Raw genomic sequence first — 22,396 nt, 5'->3', positions numbered from 1 at the left:
TCTCCCCCTCCCTCCCTTTCTTTCTTTCTTTCTTTCTTTCTTTCTTTCTCTCTCTTTCTCTCTCTCTCTCTCTCTCTCTCTCTCTCTCTCTTCCTCCCTCCCTCCCTCCTGGATTCTAAAGCGACATTCCCATCTCTCCTCCTTTTCTAAAGATTCCATCCCACCCACCCCGTCTTCCCTTTCTTTCAGGCTGTACTTTTACCGTCTTGGTGCACACCCGAGAAGCTGCCACTCGCAACATGGAGAAGATCCAAGTGATCAGGGTAGGAGGCAATAGAAATCGCGAGTTCTGCAGCAGGGAGGGTGCCGTGAATCACGAGCGCCTCTCTCTTCTGCCAGGAAGCTTCTTGGAACTCCTGAATGCCTCAGATATATTTGGCGAGTCTTCCCATCATTTAAATCTGTGATGGGGAACCCTGGGCAGCTTTCTGTTTTTATTTATTTTTAATTTTTATAATAAATCTTTATTGCGTTGTTTTTTAAAGTTACAAAACAAAAGAATAAATTAATTGCTTCACCCAAATATACGAAAAGAAAAAAATGCAAAAAACCCAAAAAACTGAGTGGTTTCTTATTAATTCCGTCATTTTGGGCAGCTTTCTGGCTGTTGATGGGACTCCAGCTCCCATCACCACCGGCCAGCATGCCCAATGGTCAGGGATGATGGGAGTTGGGAGCCCCTTGCTCATTATCTGATTTGGGAGTTGGGAGCCCCTTGCTCATTATCTGACATCTGAAGGCAGCCCTGTTTAGGGAAGTTTCTAATGTCTGTTTGATCACTTTTTAATTATTATTATTATTATCATTAATTCTGTTGGGAGCCGCCCAGAGTGGCTGGGGAAACCCAGCCAGATGAGTGGGGTATAAATAATAAATTTATTATTATTATTGCTCACTAGTTATTAGCTAAATAGTTTTGGTTCCAGCTCCTTATCCTACTTTTAAGGCCCCACCAGCACCCTTTAATACTGCTTTAGAAAGCCGTAGTCTTCCCAAAGAATTCTAGGAGCTGTAGTTTGCAGGTCTCTATGTTTCTGTCCTGATGAGGCCTTTTTTTGTTAACCGTTTTGAGGTTTTTCTCTACATTCTTGTGGTATATAAATTTAGTGAAGTGAAATAAAAATATGAAATAAACAAATAAAGCAAATTATTTGCATCTTTAACCCAAGGATTTCCCCTGGATTCTCGCCGATGAGCAAGATGTCCACATGCGTGACCCTCGACTGATCCCGCTGAAGACCATGACGTCGGACCTTTTAAAGGCAAGTTCAGCAGGGTGCTCTTTCTTAAAATGAAATTTGTTTGAAGAGCGACACTTATCCACCTTCGCCGCATCAAGCAGTTGGTCCCTTACCTTTCCCACCCTGACCTGGCCACAGTGATCCATGCGATGGTCACCTCCAGGCTTGACTACTGTAATTCGCTCTACGTGGGGCTGCCCTTGAAGCTGTCCCAGAAACTCCAGCGGGTGCAGAATGCTGCAGCGAGGCTCCTCACGGGGTCTCTGCCATGGGAGCATATTCACCCAGTGCTTTTCCAGCTGCACTGGCTCCCGGTGGAGTACAGGGTCAGATTTAAGGTCTGCTTTTGACCTTTAAAGCCCTTCACAGCCTAGGACCCTCGTACCTACGGGACCGCCTCTCCTCGTATGCCCCCCGGAGGACCTTAAGGTCCATATATAGCAACACCCTAGAGGTCCCGGGCCCTAAGGAAGTTAGATTAGCCTCAACCAGAGCCAGGGCCTTTTCAACACTGGCTCCGGCCTGGTGGAACGCTCTGCCTCATGAGACCAGGGCCCTGCGGGATCTGATTTCTTTCCGCAGGTCCTGTAAGACAGAGTTGTTTCACCTGACCTTTGGCTTGGAGCCAATTTGATTCCCTCCCCCTTTTTCTTTTTCCTTTCTCCTATGATGAGATTGCTCCCTAATTGTTTTAATGTTGTATCTTAATCTTTTAAATTGTATTTTAATCAACTTGTTTTTATTATTGGTTGTTACCCGCCCTGAGCCCAGTCTTGGCTGGGGAGGGCGGGGTATAAATAAAAATTTATTTGTATTATTATTACCCCTCTGGGACTGTCAGGCTCCTAGATCTGCCAACAAGGCGCACCATCTCTGGGATGTGTACACGTACGTGTGTGTGTGTGTGTGTGTGTGTGCGCGCGCAACAAGCTTCTGAGACCATCTGCACTCAGCAAACAGCTGCCCCATCTTTTATAGCACATGGTTGCTTGGGATTGGCTCTCTGGCCTCAGCTGATCTCTGTTGCGTATTTAGCAGATTAATTGCGCTGCAGAAAGCATGCTGGGGAGACCACACGTTCAGGAAACAATGGAGAAATGCAAAAAATAGCTTTTGCTTGGCTTTAATTACAAAAACAAAAACTCCTCTTACATTAAATCTACAAGTATGACCCATTCACCAGGGTACTGAGAGAGGTACACGCTGCTCTTTATGTACTATGCCCAACTGCTGACACAGCTTAATTAACACAACTTAACTGCACCTGCTATACTGCTTCACAGCTGTAAAACTAGGTCATGATATTTACTCTGGCCTTTAAAGAGATACACATCTTGTGAAACAATAATGAACCTTAATATTTAAATAAACCATGCAACAATATCAAGATCAGATAGGTAATGTTCGCAGGTGTTTCTAATAGAGTGGTACCTCGGGTTACATACGCTTCAGGGTACATACGCTTCAGGTTATAGACTCCACTAACCCAGAAATAGTACCCCTGAAACTTTGCTTCAGGATGAGAACAGAAATCGTGCTCTGGCAGCGCGGCAGCAGCAGGAGGCCCCATTAGCTAAAGTGGTGCTTCAGGTTAAGAACAGTTTCAGGTTAAGAACGGACCTCCAGAATGAATTAAGTACTTAACCTGAGGTACCACTGTATATTGGCTCGAACTTCCTGCAGTTCCCCCTTTTGGCCAGTAGGAGGCAGGGTAAGGGACTACACTACAGGATTCTGCATTGTTACCCGCAATATGTGGGTGGAGCTTTGGCACTTGTGGCCACACCCATCTGCAAGGCGATTGGATGGCAGAACGGGCGGGGCTTAGCGGAACCAAAGTTCTCATATAATACATGCTGCTCAGTTGTCAGCCAGCAGTGGGCGGGGCCTGAGCCAGAGGTGGGCGGGGCAAAGGTTATAATTGCAGTATTTTATATTACTAGACTGGGTTCTGCATATACTCTCTCCCCATCCTCTGTCCAGGCAAGCAAGAGGTTTACTCTCCACGAATTTTCCAATTTTTAATTTATTTTTTTAAACCTGAAACATTAAGATTCTCCCCTTCTTTCTCCTGCATGTTGTTTGCTCTAAGGCTGTGTCAGTGAGGACTTCGTCCCTTTTTAGTTGCAGAGTAGACCTTAGTTTAAAGGTAAAGGGACCCCTGACCATTAGGTCTAGTCATGGCCTACTCTGGGGTTGCGGCGCTCATCTCGCTTTATTGGCTGAGGGAGCTGGCGTACAGCTTCCGGGTCATGTGGCCAGCATGACTAAGCCGCTTCTGGCGAACCAGAGCAGCGCACGGAAACGCCGTTTACCTTCCCGCCAGAGTGGTACCTATTTATCTACTTGCACTTTGAGGCACTTTCGAACTGCTAGGTTGGCAGGAGCAGAGACCGAGCAACGGGAGCTCACTTTGTCGCGCGGATTCGAACCGTCAACTTTCTGATCGGCAAGTCCTAGGCTCTGTGGTTTAACCCACAGCGCCACTTGCGTCCCATACCTTAGTTTAGTCAATATTAAATAAAATATATAAATATTAAAATATTAAAAATTTAATGAAAGTGCTTTAGAGAGAGTGCGTTTTATTATTACATCCCTATCTCATCTTATCCTCTAAGGAGTTCAAGGTGGCATTTATGGCTCCTCCCACCCTGTTTTACCCTCACAACAACCCTGTGAGGGAGGCCTAGAGGTAGGGACTGGCCCAAGGACACATTTGGCTGAGTGGACAGTCGAACCCTGGTCTCTTCCAGGCCCTCATCCACGACCCTAACCACTACGCAACACTGCCTTCTGTTTAAAAGCTTTTCTCGTCTGCCTCCATTTACAGATGCAGCTCTATGTGGAAGAGAGAGCCCAAAAAGGCACCTGACTCCCAGCACTTCCTCACCGTACCTTGGGACCTCAAATCCTCTCAGGCACAAGGCACCTCTGAGCAGTCGCTCGCTCTGCTGCTGTTAACACTGGTGCTAAAAACAGGCGGTCCTTGGTGACTTGGCACACTCTGCCAACCGTTCTTCCACAAAATGTGTGCGAGCAAGTTTTGGGTTTTTTTAAAAGCGTTCTTTCTCTTATGTAAGGAGAGAATAGATCCTGGAGGAGCAAACTTTTACCTCCTCTGGCAGGTTTTGTGTGCCTGGGTGCGCACTCAGACCGGAGTGAGGCCTGCCTTTCCAATTTATTGTGCAGAAGGGGGGCTATGTTTGGAGCTTCGAGGGGGGGCTTGCGGGTGACTCTGTGTTGTCGTTTGTTTGGGAGCCCGCATGTGTGATTTCTGAAGGTGTCCTGAGTGGACCTCTTGTGACTGTCCACTGTGAGATATATATATTTTTCTGTTGATCAATAAATAGGAAGCACTTACGTTGTTTGCCAGCTTCTTGTGGGACTCCTGCAAGGAAACTTGAAGTGGGGTACCCCAAAACGACAACAGCTTGACCCCGGGGCTGGGGGGAAACTTTGACCCTCTAGATGTTGCTGGACTCATCCCCTCCTGCGGCTGGGGGCTCTGGGGTCTTGGAAGTCCTTCTCCTATAAAAACATCCTCCTGCCTCCTCTATCACAAAAACAGTAAAACAAGAGATCTTTTTGAGATGTCTTCGGTACCTTTAGCTACCCTATTTCCCCGAAAATAAGACATCCCCCCAAAATAAGACCTACTTCCAGTTTTGTCTCTCTGTAATATAAGGCACCCCCCTGAAAATAAAGGGATGCGGGTGGTGCTGTGGGTTAAACCACAGTGCCTAGGACTTGCCGATCAGAAGGTCAGCGGTTCGAATCCCTGCGACGGGGTGAGCTCCCGTTGCTCGGTCCCTGCTCCTGCCAACCTAGCAGTTCGAAAGCACGTCAAAGTGCAAGTAGATAAATAGGTACCACTCTGGCGGGAAGGTAAACGGCGTTTCCGTGCGCTGCTCTGGTTTGCCAGAAGCAGCTTAGTCATGCTGGCCACATGACCCAGAAGCTGTAGGCCGGCTCCCTTGGCCAATAAAGCAAGATGAGTGCCGCAACCCCAGAGTCGTCCACGACTGGACCTAACGGTCAGGGGTCCCTTTACCTTTACCCAAAAATAAGACCTCCCCGATAATAAGGCCTCCCCCAAACATAGGGCCTCCCGGAATATAAGGCCCCCGAAGCTACTGTAAGGTGTCTGACTCCTCTGGACCGTGGCGGTGGGTGCCGCCACGCAGCTTACGGATTGGCCGCAGCGCAGCCGGAGCTGTTCAGGCAGTGCGAGGTCTCTTTAAATCCGAGAGCCCGCACCGCCTGCTGCTCGCTGTGCCCTGACGGAGTCTGGCTGACTCACAATTAGACAATAAATGTGTACTGTATTCTTCTTCATGGAAAAATAAGACGTCCCCTGAAAATAAGACCTAGTGCATCTTTGGGAGCAAAAATTAATATAAGACACTGTCTTATTTTTGGGGAAACAGGTATTAGGAAGAGAACAAGAAGTAGCTCGTTGGCCACCAAAGGGCAGCAAGATGCATCCAAGAACATTTGTTGCGTATAGATAAGCCAACAATCACCTACCCACAATGCCTTTCTTTTAATACCACACCCATTTGCAGGAACAGGCAAGCGAGTTCCTTCGATTCGGATGCTGCTGTCAGGAAGGCAAAGGGACTTCCGGAAAAGGGATGTCTTTGGCGTGGTTGTGTTCGATGCTGCTTTCCCGCATTGCAGGGGGTGGAACAAGATGACCCGGGGGGGGGGGTATTTCCAACTCAGTTCTATGATTCTATGGAAGATAACCACCTAGCCGCTGCTTAAATACCGCCAGCAAAGTCTGCCACTTCCCCTATTTCCTCCCTCCCTTTCCCATATCAGAGGTGTCATGATTTGCCACTATTATTACACTGGGCAACAATTTTTTACTTTTTGAATGTTGTCTAGATTTCTACAACTGATTTAGGATATTTTTGCATTGCTGAATCAGGAAATGGCATCCGTTTCTCTCCATCAGGTCAGGTTTTCTGTAAACTGAATGGTAGGCATTGATAAAGGTAAGTACACGTAAATTGCATGTTGCTTCACCATTTTTCAAACTTCAGGGCTTGAACTTCTGTTTCTTGGAACTCCTGGAATGCTCAGCAGCACGGAGGTCTCTCTTCAGAGTCCAACAGTAGTCAGCGACCCTGATACCTGGTCTCCATCTCTTTCATGTCCTGATGGAATCTCTCCCCCTGCTCGTCACTCATTGAACCCAGGTTCTCATGAAACCGGTCCATATGTGAAAATAGGTAGTGCATCTTGACGCTCATGTTGCAGCCCAGGTTTCTGAAAGCAGTCAGCATGTTGTTGACAAGTTTTGCGTAGTTTCTGGCCTTATTGTTGCCAAGAAAGTTCTTCACTACCAGAACAAATGCCTTCCACGCTTCCAGTTCCACTTCGTTCATTGAGTTTCCGAACTCTGGATCTCTGATGAGCTGACGGATCTGAGGACCGTCAAAGATGCCAGCTTTCAACTTCTCCATGGTCAATCCTGGAAAAGCCTGGCACAAGTAAATGAAGCAGTCACCATCCTTGTCCAGAGCCTTGGTGAACTGCTTGATTAAGCCGAGCTTGATGTGCAGCGGTGGGAAGAGTATTCTGTCTCTGTCCACCAAAGGGTCGTTGATGACGTTCCTTTTTTTGAAAGGCACCAATTCCTCCCGCACAGGCGTTCTTCGTGTAATGCTGAGCACGGTCCCTACTATCCCACATGCACAGAAAACATGGGTACTTGGTGAAGCCAGACTGTTGTCCCAACAAAAAGTTCACCATCTTCAGGTCAATACAAATAAACCACTTATGCTGATTATAACCAATTTTCTCCAGCACATACTTCACCGCTTCACAGTTCTCCTTCAGTGTACTCGAGTGAGCCAGGGGTATAGAGGCAAACTGGTTGCCGTTGTGTAGCAGAACACATTTCAGTGATCACTTGCTGCTGTCAATGAACTGTCTCCAATCTTTGGGTTCGTACTGTGGCACTCCAAGCTTGAGCAGAAGCTGTGCAATATCTGCACAGTAAACCAAGTCCTTCTCTTCCGAGAAAATACGGAGGTACTCTTGATGCCTGTTGCGCAAGAAGCTGATGCGAGCACTGTCAGAGAGGAGGTTTTTTTCCTTCAATCTGGATGCCAACAGTTCGGCAGAGTCCTTTGACAAGCTGAGGTCGCGAACTAGATCATTCAACTCCTTTTGGGAAAATGGATGTGGAGCATCATCTTCAAGAACCACTTCTTCTTCTTCATGTCCTTCAACACTGGAGGCATCTTCGTCACTAATGTCAGGAAGTTCTTCGAAGATAGGCACTGGAATTTCATCACAATGAGCTACAGGACGATGTGCTGATTGAAGATCAGGATACTTCGTGGGGCGGCTGCCCCATTACCTTAGTTTTGATCCCCCAACTTTATGCTTTGCTGGACCAATTTATGGAAGATTTCGAGGTTTTATGACTTCAAACTTTTCGACATAATCACCCAGAACTATCGAACCTGAATACTTCTTGTCATTAAAATAATCATTTCCAATCAAAACAATTATTTGACAAGGCATTTTACCCCCACCAACTTCTTCTAAAATGCTCCACACAAGCGTACATGTGAACAAAAACGTAAAAAAAGACATGTGGCCATAGCTCAAAAACTTGACCTGATTGAGCAAAACCAATGTGATTTTTGGATTCAGCGCATCAGATTCATCCTAAATCAACTGAAAAAATGCAGACAACAAATTTGTTGTTGACCAGTGTTATTTGTTGAATTTATATACCTATCTACAACCATCATCTCTTGCCACCCTCTCCTTACTTCCCTCCAGCTTCATTTGCCCCCTGTTCCTACCACACCTTTCTTAGGCTGCTCGTTTTCCCCCCACTGTTCATTTTGCCTTGGGTCACTCTTATTTGCAGCGGTGGCTTCCAACAAAGATTAAAAATACATTAAAATGTCACACTTTAAAAATTTCCCTAAACAGCTGCCTTCAGATGTTTTCTAAATGTCAGGTATTTGTTTATTTCTTTGACATCTGATGGGAGGGCGTTCCACAGGGTGGGCGCCACTACCGAGAAGGCCCTCTGCCTGGTTCCCTGTAGCTTTGCTTCTCGCAGGGAGGGAACAGCCAGAAGGTCCTCGGAGCTGGGCCTCAGTGTCCGGGCTGAACGATGGGGGTGGAGACGCTCCTTTAGGTATACTGGGCCGAGGCTGTTTAGGGCTTTAAAGGTCAGCACCAATACTTTGAATTGTGCTCGGACACGTACTGGGAGCCAATGTAGGTCTTTCAGAACTCGTGTTATATGGTCTCGGCGGCCACTCCCAGTCACCAGTCTAGCTGCCGCATTCTGGATTAGTTGTAGTTTCTGGGTCCCCTTCAAAGGTAGCCCCACATAGAGCGCATTTCAGTAGTCCACGCAGGAGATAACTAGAGCATGCACCACTCTGGCGAGGCAGTCCGCAGGCAGATAAGGTCTCAGCCTGCATACCAGATGGAGCTGGTGGGCAGCTGCCTTGGACACAGAATTGATCTGAGCCTCCATGGACAGCTGTGAGTCCAAAATGACTCCCAGGCTGCACACCTGGTCCTTCAGGGGCACAGTTACCCCATTCAGGACCAGGGAGTCCTCCACACCAGCCCACCCCCTGTCCCCCAAGAACAGTACTTCTGTCCTGTCAGGATTCAACCTCAATCCATTAGCCGCCATCCATCCTCCAACTGCCTCCAGGCACAAACACAGGACCTTCACTGCCTTCACTGGTTCCGATTTAAAAGAGAGTAGAGCTGGGTATCATCCGCATATTGATGAACACCCAGCCCAAACCCCCTGATGATCTCTCCCAGCAGCTTCATGTAGATGTTCAAAAGCATGGGGGAGAGGACGGAACCCTGAGGCACCCCACAAGTGAGAGCCCAGGGGTCTGAACACTCATCCTCCAAGACTACTTTGTGGACACGGCCCAGGAGGAAGGAGTGAAACCACTGTATAACAGTACTCCCAGCTCCTCTAGACGGTCCAGAAGGATGTTATGATCGATTGCATCAAAAGCCGCTGAGAGATCCAGCAGAACTAGGAAACAGCTTTCACCTTTGTCCCTAGCCGGCCGGAGATCATCATCAAACAGCGCGACCAAGGCAGTTTCAGTCCCATGATGAGGGCTGAATCCCGGATGGAAGGGATCCAAATGGTCCGCATCCTCCAGACGTGCCTGGAGTTGTTCAGCAACCACCCGCTCAGTCACTATGTCCAAGAATGGACATTTGAGACTGGGCAATAATTGCCCATATTGGCCGAGTCTGAGGATGTTTTTTAAAGAGGCGGTTTAATGACCACCTCTTTCAGAGGGTCTGGGAAGGCTTCCTCAGAGAGGGAAGCATTCACCATCCCGCAGAGCCCATTGCCCAGTCTTTTCCGGCTTGCTTTTATTAGCCAGGAAGGGCAAGGATCAAGGAGACAGGTGGTTGGTTTCACGAGTTCAAGCAGCCTGTCCACATCCCCGGGGGTAACGGATTGAAATTGACTCCATGCAACTCGACCGGGCTCTAGCACTCTCCCGCCCCAGCCCTGATCCCACAGTGGTGTTTTACATCTCCATTATGTCCAAAATTCACCATTAAACTACAAGCCAGTATTTCCAATGCAGATTTTATTGCCATTCTATTATATTTCCTCTGTGCTTGCGTCCTCCTGGTCTTGTGACTCCGGCCCTAAATTGCAAGGCAAAACCATGGGAGATGGGTGCGTGTGTGGAGTCTGCCAGCCTCGAGTCCCTGATTAGATGATGAAATAAATAAATTAAGGTCTTATGTAGATAATAATGGTTCATAAATGTACCAAGCAAACACATACATAGATATATAGGCCACATGTCTGAAGCTGCACAGGAGAGCAGCCATGGAGCCATTTTGACTCCCAGGCTGACCAGGTGTTTTCTCTGCAAGGTCAAATGGAGGAGCCTCCCCACTGTCTTTTCCTTCACAAATCCTGTCTTAAGGGTATGTCTGTGTATGAATGGGGTGAGCCTGTGACTTGGCTCGGGAACTAAGTACTTATCATTACAAAAGATTGGCCAGGCTCCCCAGGGTACCAATCCAGTAAACATTAACAGGTAACTTGTCAGACAGGAGGTAAACAACCCACTCAGATTTCTGCTGTAGACCGCCCTTTCTGTGATGTAGGTATGATGTATCTGGGGGTAGTCTTGGACTCCAAGGTGGGCAATTTAAAATGTCTGTATAAGGGCAGACACACCTTGGTTCCGGGTCCTCCTCTTTTCCTGCTTGTGAGGGGAGCACCCTGTTGCAACAGTTCAATAAAGATCAGGCTTACTAGCTGCTTTGCTTCTCAATATTCTCTGGTTTGCCTCTTGTTATTTTCTCCCACCAATAGGGAACCAACAAAGGACTCTATAAGGGCTCTTGTGTCCCCCATAAGGGAATAAGGGCAGATTTTTCGTTTATTACATGACATCCTCATCTCCATAGATGACTCCATCGTCCTTATAACGGACGATGCTTGAAGCATCGTTGGTCATTTGTCACAGATGCTAACTCTCCTGAGCCAGGAAAAGGCTTGGGATGAGGTGTGTATGGTCCACGCTCGCCGGTAACCCTTATCCATTTGCAATGGTTTTGTTTTACTGGACGGAGCCTCCGGCCACGCCGCTCTTGCCTTTGCAAAGTTGGGTTCGAGATGCGCGTTGGCTCCCTAGAGGCGCGTCATCTGATGCAAATACGCCCCGGCGGGGATTCCCCTCCCGACAAGAGGAATTGATGGCGGTGGGCGGGTCGTTTCTCGGAATTGAGATCCTGGACTAGGATCGCTTTCGGTTTCTCCCTGCCACCTGGCGGTGGAGCGGGGCGGAGACCAGACTTGCTCTCGGAGGCGCCGCGCGGCTCCTGCGCTCGTCCCAGACCAGGTAAGACTCGGAGGGGATGGGGGAGGGGGAGAGAAGAGCATCCAGGAGAGTGGATCTTTCTTTTTACAGATAACATTTGTATTTAAGCATAATCAATTTTATACATCCCCGGGCTTCCCCCGCCTCCCCATGGCTACCAATATATATCTTTTTTTCTTACTACTGCATCTAATTAGATTTATCCAATTTTGTTTATATCCACTTTTAACCCTACAAAATCACATTACAAGTCCTGCCAACATCTTTAAGTGTTTGCCGTGATCTTTAAGGTATTCTATAAACTTTTTCCATTCCTTAAATTTCTTATCATCTTGGTGTCTGATTTTCCTGGTAAATTTTGCCATTTCGGCATAGTCACCATCTTGATTATCAATTCTTCTTTGGTTGGAGTTTTCTCTTATTTCCACCCCTGGGCGAAAAGCATCCTCGCAGCTGTCGCATACATAAAGAGTCTTTTCAGGTCCTTTGGTATTTCTTCAAAGGGTGGGTCTTTACAATGGGGCAGGATCTGGGAAGGGCAGCCGACAGGAGTCCATTTGCACTTGGGCTCTCAGATAGAACTCTGCACATGCTCAAAGCGTCCCTCTTCACAAAGAGGAAGGGTTCTGTGGAACACACACACCACCCTTCAAAAAAAATGTATTGACCCTGACAGGGGTGCCAACTTGAATAAAATGTGGGGGGAGGGGCAGGTAAGCCCTGCCTTGCATAATCAATTACATGATGCAATACCTCAAGGACTGCCTCTTTCCATATGGACCTACCTGGACCCTGAGATCATCTTCTGAGGCCTCCTCCTCACGATGTCCAGAGGGTGACAACATGAGAATGGGGCCTTCTCTGCAGTGGCTCCCCGTCTGTGGAATGCTCTCCCCAGTGAAGTTTGCCTGGCGCCTTCATTATACACCTTTAGGCGCCAGGCAAAAAGTTCCTTTTTAACCAGGCCTTTGGTTGCCCTGATCAACATCCCATACCCTTTAAAATGTGGCTCTTTTTAAGGAGGTATTGTTGGGTTATTGCTTTTATTTTTAATTTATATACTGTGATCTTCTTATACGAACTGCCCTGAGACCTCCGGGAATAAGGCAGTGTGAAACTCAAAAAATTAAAATATCATGGAAAATTTCATTTATTTCAGTAATTCAACTTAAAAGGTGAAATGCTAAACCAGATGGATCAATAGGGGTCTGACTAGGTATAAAGCAGCTGAACTGAATCACTTAACGCTGCAACATTTTGTTGCAGTACCCCGCTTTTCTTTGCCTATGGCCCACTTGCAGATCTAGTACAGTGGTACCTCGGGTTAAGTACTTAATTCGTTCTGGAGGTCCGTACTTAACCTGAAACTTAACCTGAAGCACAACTTTAGCTAATGGGGCCTCCTGCTGCCGCCGTGCCACCAGAGCACGATTTCTGTTCTCATCCTGAAGCAAAGTACTTAACCTGAAGCATTATTTCTGGGTTAGCGGAGTCTGTAAGCTGAAGCGTATGTAACCTGAGGTACCACTGTATGTTTGCTCCTTCCCCTTGCTCCCCTCTTTCATGGGTCATCTCTGCAGGCAGCTGAGACCTCATTGAAGGGAAGATGGCAGCGAACATGGAAAATTTGCCCGAAAACCTTCTCTTGGATATCTTGTCTCTGGTTCCAGCAAGCGACCTCATTTACAATTGCCGGCTGGTCTGCTCTCAGTGGCGGGACTTGGTAGACCTGCCGGTCCTGTGGAAGCGCAAGTTCCAGAAAAGGGACCATGACTCTTCTCCAAAGCCATTGGCTTTCTACATTTTCTCCCACCTAAAGAAGAACTTAATCAAGAATCCTGATGGCCAAGGTATGTCCCCATTTATCTGGTAGAATAAAACGCTCCTGGACAGAAATATGAATAATAAAGCCTTTAGGAACATAGGAAGCTGCTGTACACTGAGTCCCAATATTGGTTCATCTAGCACCGTAATGGCTACACTAGGGCTGGGCAATATATCATCCAAGACCGGTTTGAAGTTCACCTGATGATATTTTTTTCATAATATTTGAGCTGGTTTTCAACATCGGGATAACTCACCAGCTAAACACTGCAATGTTATCAGCAGCTAAACCTGACAATATCACCAGCTAAACATTGCAATCTACCATCGTGTCTGAAATAAGGATGGAACTATACAGAGGCGAACAGGACAATGTCCTGGCAACTGCTACTACGTAGGGGTCTGAAACAGATAAATGACAATATTATCAATTATCACACATTCTGTTTCATCTGCAGGCAAGCCAAAATGCATCCCAACAGGACTACATTCCAGCGTGGTGTAGTGGTTAAGAATGGTGGACTTGTAATCTGGTGAACCAGGTTCGCGTCTCCACTCCTCCACATGCAGCTGCTGGGTGACCTTGGGCCAGTCACACTTCTCTGATGTCTCTCAGCCTCACTCACTTCACAGACTGTTTGTTGTGGGGGAGGAAGGGAAAGAAGAATGTTAGCTGCTTTGAGACTCCTTCGGGTGGTGATAAATTGGGATATCAAATCCAAACTCCTCTTCTTCTTCTTTTTTGGCTTTGGGCTTGGCTACCAAATGGTGGTATTCAGGACAATCCAAAGTGCGGTGGTGAGTCATAGTAAATACAAATAATCTGGGACTGCCAGACCGCCAGCAGGCCTCTTAGGAGACAGAAGAAGCAGCAGTGGCAGAAACACCTTGCCATGACTGTGGTATCTGTCTGTCTGTCTGCCTGTCTATCTATCTATCTATCTATCTATCTATCTACACACACACACACACTGTACCATATGTATATAAATAATTGCATATTCTAAGTAGCCAAGCACTGTGTCTTTTCCAGGTGTAAGAACCAAGAGGTTACTGAACTACAGCTCCCATCCACCCCAGCAATCGAGAAATGACCCAGGATGATGGAAATGGTAGTTTAGCAACATCTGGGGGGCCAAAGTTTCCCTACATCTGCTCCTCAGAGTAGACCTGTTGGAATTAATGGACCCAAAGTAATAATGTCAGTTAACTTCAGGGTGTCTACTACTTAATCATGCAAACCAAGGGTGATAATTTAACTACGGTCATTTCTGGACTGCCTGTTTTTTGCCTCTTTATCCTGATTATTTGCCCCACATTTAAGGATACTGGCTATTTATCGAGAAAATTCATTTGTGGGGAGGTTTTATGGCATTGCATCAAGAAGTCTGATTTTGTTGTGATGCGGGTTGCTTGCACACCATCGCCAAACCAGCCTAAATCGGAGACCCTGAACTTGCCATTATGCAATTGAGTCCCTCTTGGAAACAGGGACAGTCTGAAAGTGGCCTAAGTCATTCTTGTTTTCTTTCTAACCCACGGGCTGCTTCCATGCACTCAAAGCCTCTCCCTTCATTTTCTGTCTCCCCGTCACACACGCTGCGTCAGATGGCCTGGACTCCTGGGAAATCCAGACACCTGCCGAGGGCCATTGGGAAACTGAGGAACTGTCCATAGAAGACTCAAAAAGCGTCCGTCAGATACTCAGCCCTTATAAAATGGGCTATTTTTGGGAGAATGATGAAGATGCTCCTGTTCAGCTCTACAAATGCTTTGCTTCACGTAACAGGTGAGGAACCTATCATTGTACAAACTCAAATCCACTTAAAGATGAGGAAAGGGAGTTTTCATATGCCCCCCTCTCAATAAATATAACCCATTAAAATGCAATGGTCACTAAAGGGTTTAGCAATTTGCATCACCAAATCCTATCAAAGGAGCTGTTCTTTTTTTTTTTTTTTTTTGTATGGACTAAAGAAGTGTGTGTTGTGGGGAGTGGGGAGAGCCAAATGCTGTGGGTAAAAGGTAAAGGTAAAGGACCCTCGGATGGTTAAGTCCAGTCGCGAACGACTCTGGGGTTGCTGCGCTCCTCTCGCTTTCAGGTTGAGGGAGCCGGCGTTTGTCCACAGCTTTCTGGGTCATGTGGCCAGCAGGACTAGACTGCTTCTGGCGCAACGAAAAATCGTGACCGAAGCCAGAGCGCACGGAAACACTGTTTACCTTCCCGCCGCAGTGGTACCTATTTATCTACTTGCACTGGCGTGCTTTCGAACTGCTAGGTTGGCAGGAGCTGGGACAGAGCAATGGGAGCTCACTCCTTCGTGGGGATTCGAACTGCCGACCTTCTAATGGGCAAACCCAAGAGGCTCAGTGGTTTAGACCACAGTGCCACCCACATCCCCCAATGCTGTGGGGTAGTGATGGTGACGTGGGGGTAGTGATGGTGTTCCTTAATGTCTCAGGCCCTGCAGCAAGTCTCAGCTCATCACCTTGAAGGACGAGGGCTACTGGGATGAACTAATGGATGAAGCCAGACCCACAATTGAGGTGAAGGACTGGTGAGTGAGTGCTGGGGCGCAGGGAAGGTGGACACCCCAAAAAAAGTTCTCGGCATCTGTGAGATCCCAAGGATAGAGGTGGTCAGTGAGTTGGAGGCAGAGGGGAGGGTCTGCTTGGACCTAGGCTTCAGCCCCAGGGGCAGTTGTCTAGAGGAATGAAGGCTGCCATTGGCCACCACTTCCATGGCGGCACAGAGAGGGCAGTGGTTCTCAAGGGTTTCAGTCAGGGAGCATTCCCAGTCTTAGCTGGATTGAACAAGAGACCTTCTGTATGCAAAGCAGAAGCTCTAACCACTGATCTACTGCCCATTAGGGATTGCAGTTTGTCTCCGCTTATTTAGAATGGCACCCAGTCTAAATTAGTTAGCAGATGTGTTAATCAGGAAGGCACTGGGACCCATCTTTTAGTTTTATTTTGAATGTTAACGAGACACTTCCTAATATTGAGTCTCTTCACTTCCCTGACCAAAGATACCCAGAAATATAAAAATGCCGGTACCAAGATCCAGTCCTTTTTTACTGGGGGGACGCAGGGGGGCACTTATCCCTAAGGTAAACTATTGGATACCAAGCCAAGAAACACCAGGACTGGTTTGATGAGAATGACAGTGAGATTGAACGCATGATTGACAAGAAAAGGAAGGCCATTCAGATCTGGCAAAGAGATAGAAACTGTGCCACTAACAATAAACCTATTCCAACGCTAAGGCTGAGGTTCAAAGAAGAACCAGAGAACTAAAAACCACCTGGTGGATAAAAAAAGCTCAAGAGATCCAGCACTTAGCTGACACTCATGATGCACAGAGTTTCTTTAAAGCCACAAAGAACATCTATGGGCCTATGCCCCCTATGCTCAGCAGACGGTACCACACTTCTAAAAGATAAAGAAGCCATTGCACTGCGCTGGAAAGAACGTTACCAACATCTCCTTAACCGCAACTCCCCTGTAGCAGCTGAGGTCCTCTCACAAATTCCACAAAAACAAGTTAGAGATGAGCTTGCAGTATCTTCAAATCTGGGAGAGTTGTGTACAGCTATTAACCAAATGAAAAACAACAAAGCCAGTGGACCTGATGGGATACCTGCCGAAATCTTCAAAGTGGGTGGAATTGAACTTACACAACAACTTCACAAGCTCATTGAAAAAAATCTTCTGTATGCTGATGACAACGTAGTGTGTGCACACTCAGAAGATGACCTCAAAACCATGCTAAATATCTTTGCAGAAGCTTACGAAAAGCTTGGCCTATCACTCAACATCCAAAATCCAAAGTGCTGCACCAAGAAGTACAAAATAACCCCTCTGCACCGCCACAAATCTAACTCAGTGGTGTAATGTTGGAAAATGTTGATCACTTCTCCTACCTAGGCAGTTATCTTTCCACAAGGGCCAACTTTAATGCTGAAATCCAGCATCGCCTGAGCTCTGCAAGTGCGGATTTCTCCCGATTGCAGTGCAGAGTGTTTAAGGACCGGGACATTCGCAGGGAAACCAAAATGCTTGTTTACAAAGCTATTGTACTACCAAGCTATTGTGAAACATAGACCACTTATAAACGCCATATCCAACTCCTCGAAAGATTCCATCAACGGTGTCTCTGAAAAATTTTACACATCACTTGGGAAGACAGGTGAACTAATATCAGTGTACTGGAAGAAGCAAATATCACCACTGTTGAAGCAATGATTCTTAAACATCAGCTTTGTTGGACTGGTCATGTTGTATGGATGCCTGATTATCGTCTTCCAAAGCAACTACTCTATTCCGAAATTAAAAATGGAAAGTGTAATGCTGGTGGTCAACAAAAGAGGTTTAAAGACTGTCTCAATACAAATCTAAAAAAATGTAGTATAAACACTGACAACCGGGAAACACTGGCCTGCGAGTGCTCCAGTTGGAGAACAGCCTTTAAAAAAGGTGTCATGGGCTTTGAAGACACTCGCACTCAGGACGCAAGGGAGAAACATGCTAAGAGGAAGGCATGCTTGGCAAACCCTCACCGTGATCAACTCCTGCCCGGAAACCTCTGTCCCCACTGTGGAAGGACGTGTGGATCCAGAATTGGCCTCCACAGTCATTTATGGACTCATTGTTAAAACCGTGTTAATGGAAGACAATCTTACTTGGCTACGAGTGATCGCCAAAGAAGAAGAAGAAGAAGAAGATAGAAGAAGATACCCCTAAACATGTGAATCTAACGGGAGAAGAAACTAAAAAAATGTAGCTTCTTCTCTAGCACGGTGAATAGTCAGCTGTGTAATATGAAGTACAGTGGTACCTCGGGTTAAGTACTTAATTCGTTCCGGAGGTCCATACTTAACCCGAAACTGTTCTTAACCTGAAGCACCACTTTACCTAATGGGGCCTCCTGCTGCCGCACCGCCGGAGCACGATTTCTGTTCTCATCCTGAAGCAAAGTTCTTAACCCGAGGTACTATTTCTGGGTTAGCGGAGTCTGTAACCTGAACATAGCTGTCAACTTACAGATTTGAAAATAAGGGACAAGCAGCCAAAATAAGGGACCTGCAGCCTCACCTGTTCCAGGCACTCCAGTCTTCCTGTCCTCCTGCAGTCTGGTCAAACTCACACTGGTAGCTTCGAGAACACTGTCCAACCAACTTTGTAACTAGAGGTTCAACTGAATAGAATCTGAATCACATGCACCACAAGGCCTATGCAGCCTCAACATAAGATGGCTCCCCGGCCTGGCTTTGCACTGCAAAGTTTGCAGCAGCACGTGCAACAAAATGGCGTCCAGCATTCAAAAAACCTCTCAGCTTGCATTAACTAGCCACACACAAGGCATGCAAGCTCCACCCCCCAGTCATTCTTAGACTTCTTATTGGGGGAGCAACACAGCCAAGCAACACGGTTGGAGCCTCCCTCCTCCCTGGCTGGCAGGGAGGGAGGGAGAGGAGCAGCTTCCTTTGAAATTTAAGGGACATCATTTAATAATAATAATAATAATAATAATAATAATTTATTATTTATACCGCGCCCATCTGGCTGAGTTTCCCCAGCCACTCTGGGCGGCTCCCAATCAGTGTTAAAAACAGTACAGCGTTACATATTAAAAACTGCCCTGAACAGGACTGCCTTAAGATGTCTTCTGAATGTCAGGTAATTATTTATCTTTTTGACATCTGATGGGAGGGCGTTCCACAGGGCAGGCGCCACTACCGAGAAGGCCCTCTGTCTGGTTCCCTGTAGCCTCACTTCTCGCAATGAGGGAACCGCCAGAAGGCCCTCGGCGCTGGATCTCAGTGTCCGGGCTGAACGATGGGGGTGGAGACGCTCCTTCAGGTATACAGGACCGAGGCCGTTTAGGGCTTTAAAGGTCAGCACCAACACTTTGAATCGTGCTCGGAAACGTACTGGGAGCCAATGCAGATCTCTCAGAACCGGTGTTATGTGGTCCCGGTGGCCACTCCCACATAAGGGACATTTAAGGGACATCCATCAATAAGGGACAGCAGGGCACTGGAATAAGGGACTGTCCCTTCAAATAAGGGACACTTTACAGCTATGAACCTGAAGCGTATGTAACTTGAAGCGTATGTAACCCGAGGTATCATGTAATACATGTTCTTTGTACTTTTGTCCATTTACTGTATTTATTTCCCCTGATTTGAACTATAACATGGTGATTTTATTGAGTCAAAATGAGAGTACCCCTAAACATTTTTTAGGAAAAAAGCACTGCCAAGATCTCTCTCAATCACCATGTTGTAGTGGAAGAAAAGTGGTGGTTGAACTGCCCAGCTGGACCTCAATTTGTCCCAGGCTCATATAATTTCTCTCTCTTCCTTCTCCCTACCAAAAACAGCTTTTCAAGTGGGTATGATTCATGCTATACACTCACCGTGAAGCTGTTGTCTGCAGACTCTGAAGTCCTTAAAGAACATCAATACAAAGAACCTTGTGTGTCAACGTGGTATCCGGTAAGCTGAGCCTGAGTAGAAAATGCAATCTTTGTTAAACTAGTGGAGGGTTGTCTATTGGGGTGAAAGGGGTCCCACCAACCTCCGTCTGCTACGATGTGCAGGCCTTCTTGTGTAAATACTTCATAAAAGATATATACCACTAGATTGTAGAAAACCTCAAAGTGTCTTACTGACAAGCAGCTCATCTGGTTGACTACCTGCGAGCTTCCTCCTCTTGTTTAACATCCGGCAAGAGGAGAATGGGGACAAAACTAAGAGGAGAATGGGGACAAAAGTAGTCTGCCTCTGTCTCTCCTTGGCTCTGACTCCCCCTACTGTTGGCTTCCCCCCTTCCGCCCCCTCCAGCCACCGCTGTGGGGAGAGAAGTTCCATCCTGGAACTTCTCCCCCAGACCCAGCAGCCTCCTCCCTTTCTCTCTCCTCTTTAGGTTTCACATACTATTTACGACTGCCCTCAAGGTGTCCGTCATATCCTCTTTGAACACAAAGCGCACCCTCCTGGCCTCCTTAAGCACCTCTTCCCAGAGCAAGGCCCAAGTGAAGACAGGGAGCCATCCTGGGGTGGGATGAGGGTATTGCAAAGCAGCATCACACTTCACCCACCACTAGTGGCAGAAGAAGTGGATGACGATTACTACGACTACCACTACAGAGATTACCCCGATTCATCGGAGCATTCCAGCGGTGATGAATTGCCTTACGAGTTTTTTTACAGTGCGTCTGGTTGTGATTCGTGGTACAATTATGACTGGTACAATGATGACCGCTCCTCTCCTTAACGCCATCATCGCTTCTCTCATCTGCGCTAAATTTGCACCCAGTTGTAGCTTCGATTTTGGGTGCTCTTTGCTTCTCTCAACCTGTATCTTTTGCAGATGCTCTGTTTCTACATATCTGTGATCTAGAAGCATGTCTGAATATGAAAACAAGGCAAGAGATGGGTGTGGCGTTTGTCTCCTAGGATGGGACATAAGGAAAGGGTTAAATGAGTGTGATGTGTTTGGCCAGTGGGAATGCAAGGGGAGGAGTAAAAGTTAGGAGTGGGAGGTTTTGAAAGTCAGTTGAGTTCTGGGAGTCGGAGAAGGAAGAGGGAGGAATAGGCAGTGGGTTGGTTGAATTGTATTGTGAGAGAGTGAGAGGAATTGTTAGGTGGAGTCAGATAGTTGGAATAATCAGTTTGAAGTTGTTAGAAACGTATAGGACAGCAAAGGAACTAAGATTAATAAACTGACAAGAAAAATTAACTGAAACCATACGCTTGTTCCTGCATTTAAAAGTAAACTTGATTATTTGTTAATGTTAACAACTGTCTGGACTCCATGTGTCCCCGGGAGACAGGTGGTGGCAGCAAAGTAAGGAATCACAGTGGTGGCACAGGGTCAGTAGACTGTCAGACGTCCAGGGGCCCTGTGTGATCGCCACAATGGGCTGGCTAGGAGGCTGGTGAAAACTGACTCTCTATTTTTTATTTTTTAAGTGAGATGGTTTTGGGATAGCAAGGGGTCCTCTTCTCCCACCCCCATTGGATAGGGCACGTCCAACCTGAACTTATTTACTGCAGATCATGGCATCAGTGACACTGGCATAGATGGATCTAAAAAGAGACCCCTTATTTTAACCCTGTGTGTTGAACCAAAGGTGAACAGTTCCAGAAACTCTGCTAATGCCATCTTAATTGGGAAACACTGACCTGCAAGTTCTCCACTTGGAAATCAGCCTTTACCAAAAGTGTCATGGGCTTTGAAGACACTCGAACTCGGGACGCAAGGGTGAAATGTGACCTGGATTCAGGAACTAATTAACCATCAAAAAGAATGGCCAGGCTGCCCGGGTAATCCAGTCAGTGACCATTAATAGGTTTCCTGCAAGACAGGATTCTGCTGTAGACCGCCCCTTCTGTAATGTATGTATGATGTATTGCGGGGTGGTCTTAAGCTTACAGGGTGGCAATTTCAAAAAGTCTATATAAGGGCTTGCATACCATTGTTCTGGGTTCCTCCTCCCTCCTGCGTGTGGTGAGTGGGGACCCTGTTGCAACAGTTGAATAAAGATCAGGCTTACTAGCTGCTTTGCTTCTCAATATACTCTGGTTGGCCTCTGTTATTTTTGCCTACCCGGTAGGACTCTATACGGGCTCTTGGATACCCCATAAGGGAAAAAGGGCAGATTTTGTTTACAACACCAGCACTGCGATGTTAAGTGTGAGATAGATGTGGGACAGAAGCCCCAGTACAATGCATGAACAATGAAAAGGACTTAGGGCTGAAGTTCTTTAAGTTGCAGTTCCTAGCTGGGGGTGGGGGTGGATACTGGGTTTTTATTTTATTTTTTAAAAGCCTCCACATTTGAAGCCTCTGTTATAACAATTTTAAGGCCTCAGATATAGAATAAATGTATATATGGAAGTGAGAGCTGGACCATAAAGAAGGCTGATCACTGAAGAATTGATGCTTTTGAATTATGGTCCTGGAGGAGACTCTTGAGAGTCCCATGGACTGCAAGAAGATCAAACCTCTCCATTCTGAAGGAAATCAGCCCTGAGTGCTCATTGGAAGGACAGATCCTGAAGCTGAGGCTCCAATACTTTGGCCACCTCATGAGAAGAGAAGACTCCCTGGAAAAGACCCTGATGTTGGTGTGATAATAATTTTAAGGTCTTGGATATATCTTAAATGTTCATAAATGTACCAACCAAGCACCTACATAGATCAGCACAGGAAACCCGACCTGAAACCATTTTTGATTCCCAAACTGACCAAATCTTTTCTCTGCAAGGCCAAAGGAAAATGGAAAAGCCTCCCCATTGTCTTTTCCTTCACAAATGTCTTAAGGGTATGTCTGTCTGTGTTTGAATAGGGTGAGCCTGTGACCTTGCTCGGGAACTAAGTACAGTGGTACCTCGGGTTAAGTACTTAATTCGTTCTGGAGGTCCGTTCTTAACCTGAAACTGTTCT

General features: G+C 46.7%; 2 protein-coding genes and 1 long non-coding RNA gene across 3 annotated transcripts in view; 2 read left to right on the top strand and 1 right to left on the bottom strand.

Moving 5' to 3' along the window:
• The window catches only part of MAD2L2 (mitotic arrest deficient 2 like 2), an 11,088-nt gene extending 6,487 nt beyond the window's left edge, over nt 1-4,601 (top strand). Inside the window, 3 exon segments of the mRNA XM_081017618.1 lie at nt 190-263; nt 1,170-1,262; nt 4,072-4,601. Of these exon segments, the coding sequence (XP_080873744.1) occupies nt 190-263; nt 1,170-1,262; nt 4,072-4,113 (209 nt within the window). The 3' untranslated portion in view covers nt 4,114-4,601.
• Nucleotides 4,602-9,800: 5,199 nt separating this feature from the next.
• On the bottom strand, nt 9,801-11,017 carry LOC308483602. The gene is made up of 2 exons (XR_013989723.1): nt 10,891-11,017; nt 9,801-9,989 (listed from the first exon to the last, which is right to left on the bottom strand). It is a non-coding gene; the product is annotated as an uncharacterized lncRNA (long non-coding RNA).
• LOC308483509 (F-box only protein 44-like) lies at nt 11,011-21,522 on the top strand. The gene is made up of 6 exons (XM_081017536.1): nt 11,011-11,137; nt 12,697-12,966; nt 14,549-14,729; nt 15,403-15,498; nt 19,326-19,440; nt 19,871-21,522. Exons 2-6 carry the CDS (start codon nt 12,723-12,725, stop codon nt 20,219-20,221), a joined length of 987 nt encoding a protein of 328 aa, XP_080873662.1. The 5' UTR covers nt 11,011-11,137; nt 12,697-12,722; the 3' UTR covers nt 20,222-21,522.
• The last annotated feature ends 874 nt before the right edge of the window (nt 21,523-22,396 follow it).

Source organism: Podarcis pityusensis (genome assembly GCF_964106645.2).
Source record: "Podarcis pityusensis genome assembly, chromosome: 8".
Lineage (NCBI taxonomy): Eukaryota > Metazoa > Chordata > Lepidosauria > Squamata > Lacertidae > Podarcis > Podarcis pityusensis.
Note: the sequence above shows the minus strand (reverse complement) of the source record. Positions and strands in the feature narration are given on the sequence as shown.